General features: G+C 37.9%; 1 protein-coding gene across 2 annotated transcripts; it reads left to right on the forward strand.

Annotated features, from left to right (window-relative positions):
• The first annotated feature begins 627 nt into the window (after positions 1 to 627).
• LOC121315433 (5-hydroxytryptamine receptor 1E-like) lies at positions 628 to 6244 on the forward strand. Of its 2 annotated transcripts, XM_041249532.1 has the most exons (2): positions 628 to 668; positions 5146 to 6244. In XM_041249532.1, the coding sequence occupies exons 1-2, from the start codon at positions 628 to 630 to the stop codon at positions 6242 to 6244; spliced, it is 1140 nt and encodes a 379-aa protein (XP_041105466.1). The 2 variants fall into 2 exon arrangements, with proteins under 2 accessions (XP_041105466.1, XP_041105467.1); XM_041249533.1 differs by lacking the exon at positions 628 to 668 and having other exon boundaries at positions 5006 to 6244.
• The last annotated feature ends 2224 nt before the right edge of the window (positions 6245 to 8468 follow it).

Consider the following 8468-nt stretch of genomic DNA (forward strand, 5'->3'; position numbering starts at 1 on the left):
GAGACCAACGTTCTATTTAAATCCAACATTCTATTTAAATATTAAGCAATTCTAAAATAGTTTGGCTTCTTAACCGGTCACCAAGGGAACGAAAGGCAGATGGCTTCAGATAGGTGCATGCTTCTCTTAAATAAACCTATTTTTTAGTGTTTATTGGCAAATAAGACCATGTAGTTCAGATCAGTTCACTCTAACACAGGTAGATTTAGAGTTCTAATGTTGTTTCCTGTCTTTTCTATCTATAGATAGTATGTTATGTTTGATTTTTACCCAACAATGGATTAACCTCTTCAATGCATGCAGGTTGCAGCAATAAAAATAAATTTAAAAACCCATGGGTAAGTTACGAGACAGCTGGCAAACAAATGGTTAATGCACCCTTTTGCTATAGTGTAGAATTGAACATAAATCATGCTTTAGTTGACAAGGGCTATATTAATATTCAATTTGAATCATAGCCAAACATTTTGTTTTAATTGATGTGCCGAGATTATACTTAATGATGCACAGAAGGTAGTGAGAACTGGATTCAGTCCAGGGGTCAGTTACACATTTTCCATTCGTAAAGGCCAAGCTGAAGTAATATGAAAGCTTACTTCTGTGCAAATATCAATCTAAACAAATATCATGAGCAAACACAACTGTGAAAACAACACTACACCTAGTCTAGCACAGACCCACTTCAGTGGTTCAGGAACAGGCAGTATTTCAGTTGTTTCCACAATCAGGGCTCTGTGGGAGGTTGCATGCTTGTGTTCTGATCTCATTGAATCCTCTGCAAGAACAGAGCTGTAATTAAAGCTCATACACCTGCCATGCTTTTTGCAGAGAAAATATGTCATTTACAATTTCCAGCTCTTTCAGCACTATGTAACTTCACAAAAAGACAATCCTGATATAATAGTAACACTTTACCTGACGTGTCTCTAATTACTGTGTATTTACATAGTATTTAGTAAATACATGTGTACTTGCACATAATTACAATGTTACTATGCACACTTAGAATGCACTTATGTAACCCTAACGCTAAACCTAACCCTAAAAATAATAATAATAATAATAATAATAATAATAATAATAATAATAATAATATAGCGCCCTTAAAAGCAATGGTCTCAGAGCGCTTCACAGAACAAAGATAAATTCAACAAAAACAATAATACGTAGAAACAAAAACAGAAGCAAGGGAAAGGAATCATAAAAATGCCTTTCTGAAAAAGGAAGTTTTTAAGCTAGATTTAGAAACACTCAAAGTTGCTGAATCTCTGATCTCTAACGGAATAGAGTTCCACAGTTTTGGGGCATAGCAATAGAGGCCCTGTCGCCCGTAGAGAGCAGGCAAGCAAAAGAGACACACAACAGTCTAAGATTGGTGGAGCGATTGCAAGTGGGTGTGTAAAAAGGTTCAAAGATCTGACAAATAAAACAGAGCCCCATGGAGAGCCTTGTAGGTCAGGAGAAGGATTTTAAAATCCACTCAAAACCTAACAGGCACCCAATGCAAGGCCTCCAGCGCAGGTGTAATGTGATCCCAAGAGTGTGACCTAGACAAAATTCTAGCCGCAGAATTCTGAACATATTGCAGTTTGTTGAGAATGCTATTAGAAACACCAGCAAGCAATAATCAAGCTTTACCAAAGCTTTACCAATTTCTCAGATCAAAAATCACACCCAAATATTTCATTTTAGATCTGAACTCAAGCATTTTTATATCAGAGATACAGGCTGTAAGAACCGAGGCAGCAGCATCAGGTTTAGAATTAATATAGATTGAGTGTCATCTGCGTAAAAATGATCATTCAGGCCATGTGATCTTAATATGTGGCCGAGGGGAAACATAAATACTAAATAACAGGGGGCCCAGGATAGAGCCTTGTGGGTCACCAGATGTTACTAACCCAACCTCAGAACTAAACCCGCCCAGGGAGATGAATTGCTGACGCCCTGTTAGATTTAAGAGTTTAACCATTTAAGAGCAGTGCCAGAGATACCAAATAAATGAATCTGTCAAGAAGAATCTTGTGATTTACAGTGTCAAATGCAGCACTAAGACCCAAAAGAATTAATATTGATAAAGCACCTGAGTCTGCTAATAGATCATTAGTATCTTTGACAAGGGCAGTCTCAGTGCTGTGAAGATGTTGAAAACCAGATTGAAAAGGTTCATAAAGTTTGTTAGCAGCGAGGCGACAATTTAATTGCAGAGTCGCAGCTCCTTCTAGTAGTTTAGCAAGAAAGGGCAGATTTGAAATAGGTTGAAAATTATTAAAATGATCCAAGGCCATGTATGGGTTTTTAGGCACTGGCATGACTGCTGCATCTTTAAAAGCTACTGGAAACCACAGCAGCACTCAGGGAATCGTTTATGATGTTTAACACCAAGGGGCAAAGCATCGCAAAACAGGAGTGAAAAAGAAAAGAGGGAGTAGAATCCAACAAACAGGAGGTGGATTTCATTCAAAGGACAAGATCTGTAAGAGATGCAGAAGTAAGAGGTGTAAAGCAAGAGAGGACCCAACAAAGCAGACAAACTGAGTGACTGTGAGAGAGCAGCATAGGAACAAATTTCAAAAAAACTGACGGAAGTGTTGAGGGGCAGTTAGGCTTTAACAGCCGATCAATAGTGGAGAACTAGGATTGTCTTGATAATTCGCAATAATATTTGAATAATAACTCGATCTGGCAGTTGCCATAACAACCGTATATTCAACCAGTGACTCCTTCCAGACGTGAAGATGGACAGTAAGACCAGAGTCCTGACATCTATGCTTAATTTTACAACAACAAGCTTTAAGAGAGTGCAGTTGGATGGTGTACCATGAAGCACAGCGAGGATAGGAGACAGACCTAGACTTGACCGGGACCAGGGTGTCTAGGGTGTTAACTGAAGAGCTATTGAAAAGCTACATCTTCTCCTCCAGTATTAAAAACTGAGACTGAAAATAAAATGGCCATATGATCCGATATACCTAACTCTATATTAGTGAGATGAGAAACATGAGGACAGTTAGTAATAACTGAATCCAATATGTGACCTTTGTTGCGAGCCGGATCATGGACAGTCTGCATGAGGCCAAAACAGTCCAAGGTTAGCTAGAAAATCTCCTGCTAGATTGCAAAGATCGGAATCAATGTGAACATTTAAGTCACCTAAGATTAAGATTTAAAACACATTTGAGCTAACAGATCAGCTCATCCACCTAAAAAGGCAGCATTGTGTTTAAGAGGTCTATAGACAATGATAACAACCAAAGGCTGAGGAACAGACTTTTAAAACCAGACATTCAAATGAGGTGTTCTTAGGGATAGGGATAGGGTTCAGGCTAGATTCTAGCTTATACACTAAGAAGTGTAAGTCCACCGCCATGGCAAACAGAGAGGCATTTTCCAAACAACCCAAAGCCACAAGGTACAATTTGATTAAACAAAAAAATGTCATTTTGTTTGTGCCAGGTTTCAGTCAAGCACAAAAAGTCCAGATCCTTGTCAATGATAAAGTCATTGAAGAGTAATGCCTTATTATTCAGAGAGTGAGTATTAAACCAATTACTAGTGTTTCTTTATATATATCGTGCAACAAGATTGAGCACATAGTAACTGCATAATAATATTGCAATTATGTATAAGTACATATGTATTTACTATGTAACTACCATAACAAAATTCAAATAAAAAGTGACAAGTAATACATTATTTAAATAAATTCTGCTTTGAATAAAAAATGTTAACTTTTGAACTTGAATTTTCACCAAGTTAATGACTCATTTGGAAGCATTTCACAGTATACATAAGCCATCAAAAATGGTCCCTTTACGTGTTTTGGTTCCCAGTCCAGTTCTCTGATTGCGGTTCAAAAGTTTAGACTGATGCATGTTGGTAAACTCCTGTGTATAGCGCAGAATTAATTCCATTGGTAATCAGAAACGATTATCAATGGACATGAAACAAATGTAATATTGATGTATTACACATGGATTAAGGAGGGCAGTTATATCTTTATGAATGGAGTCACTGGATGGTTTGCGTTTTCACATGAACACCTGACTGAATTTTTTGAGGATCATGGTGACATACAAAAACATTTAACCCTTTAATAATGTTACAAAGCTACTGCCACTGCATTGTCCAGCAACTTCACACTTTTCGTCAGCAGGGTTATAAACACACTGCATGCTACTGTGCTGGTGACTACCATGAACTCTAATCTATTTTAATTTAGTAGTTTATAGAATTCTTTTTCATAATCTGCCTAAAAAAAACATTTGAGTATAAAGACAGACAGATTCATGGACCCATATAGCCACATTGTTGCTAAGCAACAGTTTAATGGTTTAATCAGTAAGAGAATAGCGTCAGCAATCTCAGGAGGGGCCAGTGAACCCTGATTTTAAAAGGAGTCAACAGGCCAGGTCCTTAAATTGAATCTTGCTGTGCTGATGTTATTATAGCTGAACAATTGTAACCCATAAATAGATTAACACAGGCAGATTATTATTGGCAACACTGTGGTAAAGGGCCAGCTTTTTTCACTGACCCTACTCCAAAGGTAATTAACCCTTTTTTTCTGGAGGTAAAGCTCATTTTCTATAGTCTAGCATAGTACTTTTTAAGATTAAAATAAAAAAGGTCTGAACAGTCTTTTGAGATGAACTCTTTTTCTAGACTATAACCCTTCAATAAAAAAATGCAGCACCACTCTATCACCCACAGCTGGCCCTGTTATGTAGCACTATTAAATGTGAGCTCATAGGTGAGCACACACACACTCCCCAAATACACCGCTGTGGTAGCAAAACTGTAGAACGGAAATAACAAGGGCATTGAGACCATCTGCTCTTAATGGTTAGCAAGTCTTTACATGAAGGTCAAAAGAAAGAGGCAGTTTACTGCACAATGGTCTGCTTTGCATTGCAATTGAAAAACATTCAAATGTTGCATGTACTGTTTGATTTACAGTAAAAATTGTTTATATATTATTTTATTTTATTTTTTTTACAGGAAAACTGAGCACAGTTATCGTGAAGATGTGGATCAAAGCCAGTCATAATGTTTACATATTTCTTCAAAAGAAAAAAGCAGATATTTTGGGCCCAAAAATGATTTGATTGAGACTCACAGCTTTGTGTTAAACAACACTGGGACAATGAATCTCACAAACAGCACTGCTCCTGAACCCACTGTTGCGCTCAAAACAAAAACAGGCACAGAAAAAATGCTTATTGCCGTAATACTGGGCATTCTAACATTCCTCACAACGCTGTTGAATTTTGCCGTCATCACAGCAATTTCCACAACCAAGAAACTGCATCAACCTGCCAACTACCTGATTTGCTCTTTGGCTGTTACTGACTTTCTGGTTTCAACCTTAGTAATGCCGTTAAGCATCATGTACATTGTCATGGAAACGTGGTCCCTTGGTTACATAATCTGCGAAGTGTGGCTTACCGTGGACATGACTTGTTGCACCTGTTCAATTTTACACCTGTGCGTGATTGCACTAGACAGGTACTGGGCAATTACTAATGCTATTGAATATGCTAGGAAGCGCACAGTGAAGAGAGCAGCAGTGATGATAGCAGCAGTCTGGGCTATATCTGTGTTCATTTCAATGCCTCCTTTGTTTTGGAGGCACAACTACAGTACCAACCACCTCACCCACTGTATCATTGAGCACAGCCACATTGTGTATACAGTTTATTCCACGTTTGGGGCATTCTACATTCCGCTGACCTTAATTTTAATTTTGTACTACAGGATTTATCATGCCGCAAAGCACCTCTACCAAAAGAGGGGCTCAAGCAGACACCTGAGCAACAGGAACACTGACAGACAAAGCTCCTTTACCAACTGCAAACTCTCCCAGACTTTCTGCATGTCTGATTTCTCTACGTCAGATCCAGCGATGGAGTTGGATAAAACGAACGTTACGATTCGAATCCCCCCCTTTGAGACCGTAATGGAGCAGTCCTGTGAGCGGCAGCAGCTGTCAAGCTCCAGAGAGCGCAAGGCAGCCCGGATCCTCGGGCTCATACTGGGGGCTTTTGTCATTTGCTGGTTGCCTTTCTTTGTCAAGGAACTGTTTGTGGGACTTCAGCTTCTGACCGCATCTCCGAAGGTCTCTGACTTTCTGACCTGGCTCGGCTATGCCAACTCTCTCGTCAACCCATTGCTCTACACAAGCTTTAATGAAGATTTTAAGTCTGCTTTTAAAAAACTGGTCAGATCCAAAGAGCATTCATGATATATATATATATATATATATATATATATATATATATATATATATATATATATATATATATATATATATATATATATATATATATATATATATACACAGTGCCTTGCAAAAGTATTCAGACCCCTGACCAATTCTCTCATATTACTGAATTACAAATGGTACACTGAAATTTCGTTCTGTTCGATATTTTATTTTAAAACAATTAAACTCAAAATCATTTATTGTAAGGTGACATTGGTTTTATGTTGGGAGATATTTTTAAGAAAAATAAAAAACTGAAATATCTTGCTTGCATAAGTATTCAACTCCCACACATTAATATTTGGTAGAGCCACCTTTTGCTGCAATAATGATTTTGGCCCATTCTTCTTGGCAGATTTGCTCCAGGTTGTTCAGGTTGGTTGGACAACGCTTGTGGACCGCAATTTTCAAATAGTACCACAGATTCTCAATGGGATTGAGATCAGGACTTTGACTGGGCAACTGTAGGACAGTCACCTTTTTGTTCTTGAGCCACTCCAATGTTGCTTTGGCCTTGTGCTTGGGATCATTGTTCTGCTGAAAGGTGAATTTCCTCCCAAGCTTCAGTTTGTTAGCGGACTGAAGCAGATTCTCTTGCAGTATTTTCCTCCATCCATCCATTCTTCAGTTGTAACAAAATGCCCAGTCCCTGCTGATGAGAAGCATCCCCACAGCATGATGCTGCCACCACCATACTTCACTTTAGGGATTGTGTGTCTTGAGGCATGGGCATTGTTAGGTTTGCGCCACACATAGCGCTTTGAGTTTTGGCCAAAAAGCTCTATCTTGGTCTCATCTGACCACAAAACCTTTTCCCACATCGCAGCTGGGTCACTCTCATGCTTTCTGGCAAACTCCAGGCGTGCTTTCAGGTGGTACTTTTTGAGTAACGGCTTCTTTCTTGCCATCCTCCCATACTGCCAGTGTTATGCAGAGCTCTTGATATGGTTGACTGATGCACCATTACTCCACTCCCAGCCACTGAACTCTGTAGCTCCTTCAAAGTGATTGTTGGCCTCTCTGTGGCTTCTCTCACAAGTCTCCTTCTTGTTTGAGTGCTGAGTTTTGAGGGACGGCCTTTTCTTGGCAGTGCCTGGGTGGTGTGATGCAGCTTCCACTTCCTGATTATTGATCCAACTGTGCTCACTGGGATATCCAAACACTTGGATATTATTTTGTACCCTTTCCCTAATCTATGCATTTGTATTACTTTATCTGTAACTTCTGTAGAATGCTCTTTGGTCTTCGTGTTCCTTCAGATTCACAGCCTTACCAATGATTCTTCAACAGTGGGGTTTTTATCCGGAAAATGTGACAGCAACTTTAATGGTTCACAGGTGGAGGCCAATGGTAAGGTAATTGTGTCCTCGTTAGGGCAATTTCTTTCATGGGTGCAAACTGGGAGCTTCCACAGCACAGGGGTTGAATACTTATGCAAGCAAGATATTTCAGTTTTTTTATTTTTCTTAAAAATATTTCCCAACATAAAACCAATGTCACCTTACAATAATTGATTTTGAGTTTAATTCAGTAATATGAGAGAATTGTTCACAGGTCTGAATACTTTTGTAAGGCACTGTATATATATATAAAAAATACAAAATATACTGTGTGTGTCTATCTATCTATGTCTATATATATATATATATACAACATATCGAAACGTTGGGCAGCTGGCTCTTTGAGCTAATATATATATATATATATATATATATATATATATATATATATATATATATATATATATATGTGGTCCAGACAATAACATGTATGTCGTGACATCTTGCATATTTATTGTAATGTTTTTCTTTTTTTTTAATAATGTCATGGTAAAAAAAAAAAAAAAAAAAAAAAAAAAAAGCACTGTTGCCTATCTTTCAAAGACTTGAAATGACTGTACCTTCATTAAGATGTCTGCAGTCTATATTTAATAATAAAGCTTGCCATTGATGCTAGAGAAGCATCTGTTGGTCATATCATGGTATACATAGTAAATCTGTATAAAGGATCTTGTAATGTGCATTCTAATTTAAATGACACCAGAGGCTTAGGGTATTGTAATTTACATGATAAACTGTGATAAAACAAAGGATTTTTATCATGAATCAGACTCTCATATTGACAGCATTTTAAAAGCACACAAATGAATCACAAAAAACCTTATTACTAAATCAAATGACCGGTCAATTTGAAAGGTGTTTTT

The sequence above is a fragment of the Polyodon spathula genome, chromosome 5 (assembly GCF_017654505.1).
Source record: "Polyodon spathula isolate WHYD16114869_AA chromosome 5, ASM1765450v1, whole genome shotgun sequence".
Classification (NCBI taxonomy): Eukaryota; Metazoa; Chordata; class Actinopteri; order Acipenseriformes; family Polyodontidae; genus Polyodon; species Polyodon spathula.